Consider the following 2,290-nt stretch of genomic DNA (forward strand, 5'->3'; position numbering starts at 1 on the left):
TTCCCATTTTTTTATATCTATACAGATATCGTAGAACCACAAATAGTGGGAAACATTCAAGCTCCCTTATTGCGTATTGTAAAAATAAATGGAAAAGATGGAGAAGTCATCAGTACTCATTATGACAGACCACACTATGTTCCTGTTATTCGAAATCATATTCAAACGATTGAAATGGAAATAAGATTAAACTCTGGGGAATTTGTTCCATTCGAAAGAGGAAATGTGATCATTATTCTGCATTTTCGATTGCGGCATATCCTATAAAAGGGATAATACATTTCATGAAACACATCATTTGAAAATTTGACACGTTACATACAGTATGAGCCGTGTTCCTTATGTGTGTTGTACAAAAAAGTTTGAAGATCATTATGTCGGCCAGTTAGGATCTGGCCTTCCATTTTATCGCGGACAGATAGCTTATCAAAGAAGCTATGGTATCGGTGGATTTTTTAAGAAAATATTTCGAATGGCATTACCTGTTCTCTGGAAAGGGGCAAAAACCGTAGGAAAAGAAGCCTTGCTGACAGAGACACGTATAGCTTCTGATGTCATGGAGGGAAAAAAATTAAAGATGGCCGCGCAACAAAGATCAAGAGAAGCTGGAAAATTATTGGCTGGAAAAGCTGTTAAGAAAGCAGAATCGATGTTAGGTAGAGGGAAGTATAAAAGAAAGCGTAAAACTCGACAACGTATTAGTTCTTCGAAAGCCAAAAAGCTACGTCGACGAGATATTTTTGACTAACCTAAACAACATATTTAAAAAAAAATAAAAACGGAAATGGCTTTTATGTTAAAAGATTCTCCCGAATGTACTAAATCAGAATTAGAACTTTTTCACATACCTGGAACTCAGACTGTCATTCAAAATGGGCAATGGATTCAGTTTCATCGACTTTCGAATGTATTTGATGGAGGACCTGTTGAATTCCTTGTTTCCGGTAGTGAAGAGGAGTATATGGACTTGTCCCAAACACTTCTTTATGTAAAAGCTAAAATAATAAAAACGGATGGAAAACCTACAGTAGCAGATTCAAAGATTGGTCCCGTCAATCTTTTCCTTCATTCGCTGTTTTCTCAAGTGGACGTCACTCTAAACGATCGATTAATCTCTTCTTCGAGCAATACGTATCTATATAGAGCTTATATAGAAACTCTATTAAATCATGGGTTTGACAGTAAAACTTCGCAACTTACATGCGAAATGTTCTACAAAGATACATTTAGTAAAATATTTACAGATAACGAAGGTTGGATTAAGCGTTCCGAATTTTTTAAATTAAGTAATACAATAGATATGATAGGGGGCATTCACTGCGATTTGTTTCATCAAGATAGACTAATGTTGAACCTTGTAGATTTGAAACTAAAACTTATACGGATTTTTATGTATTTCCCCTGTATTTTGCTGCGTCTCAAAATCGAAAAAAATATAATTATTGCTATGCTTTCTTGCAGGAATATTACGAAGAAAACATTGATGTTCATCTGAAAAGTAATTTTTGCAAATGGTACAATATTGTTCGAAGCATTTATGTAGATTGATAGGTCTCTCTTTTGTACCTAGAAACTTATAGCAAGATTTGCATTCATAAAATTTACTACAGAAACTTTCTCCGTTATCATTACTGTTTTTATGCCTGATAAAACATTCCTCAGAGCGACAAATCCGATTGCACTCATTACAAAGTCTTTCTTGAATAGTACTCTCACATTCTCTACTGAAACAAACGTTACAATACCATACGCACTTATGCCTTTGAACGTGATCGTATGCTTTATCGCATATCTCACAGTAGAATTTTCTACCATGGAAAGCCTTCATTGAGGTTATCAAATCGAAATGTCCGTCATGCAAACACAAAAATATTTTTGCAGAACGCAATGGCCCTCGATAGATAACCTAAAAAAAATAAAAATAAAAAAAATTCGTGTAGGTAAGATTCATTAGAGTTCATTAGAATATCGAAATTTAATTAATGAAAATGAATGGCAGATTAATTAACATAAACGAACACTTACCTTGTTAAACTCATCTGCAGAAACCACATGTACTTGTATGTACTTAGAAACCACATGGTCCTAAATTTACTCCACACTCAGCATGTAGTTTCAGTGCCATATTTCGTTGTAAGGCTCTTCGGCCATCCCGAATCGATTTAAACTGGGGATGATTTTCTAATTTTGCTTTACCAACAATTATTGCTCTCGCGCAACACAAGTTCTCATCTGTTGAAGGTATAGATATTATACTGATTTTCTTTAATCCATCAGTATCAATATTAAC

The 2,290-nt window shown here is 34.4% G+C and overlaps 1 protein-coding gene across 1 annotated transcript; it reads left to right on the top strand.

The window, feature by feature from the left end:
- Window positions 1-784: 784 nt before the first annotated feature.
- LOC118179938 (uncharacterized protein F54H12.2-like) lies at window positions 785-1,495 on the top strand. Its single transcript, XM_035349098.2, has one exon. It carries the CDS (start codon window positions 785-787, stop codon window positions 1,493-1,495), a length of 711 nt encoding a protein of 236 aa, XP_035204989.2.
- Window positions 1,496-2,290: the final 795 nt, after the last annotated feature.

The sequence above is a fragment of the Stegodyphus dumicola genome, chromosome 11 (assembly GCF_044657685.1).
Source record: "Stegodyphus dumicola isolate Sdum_Otavi_A_Nest chromosome 11, ASM4465768v1".
NCBI lineage: Eukaryota > Metazoa > Arthropoda > Arachnida > Araneae > Eresidae > Stegodyphus > Stegodyphus dumicola.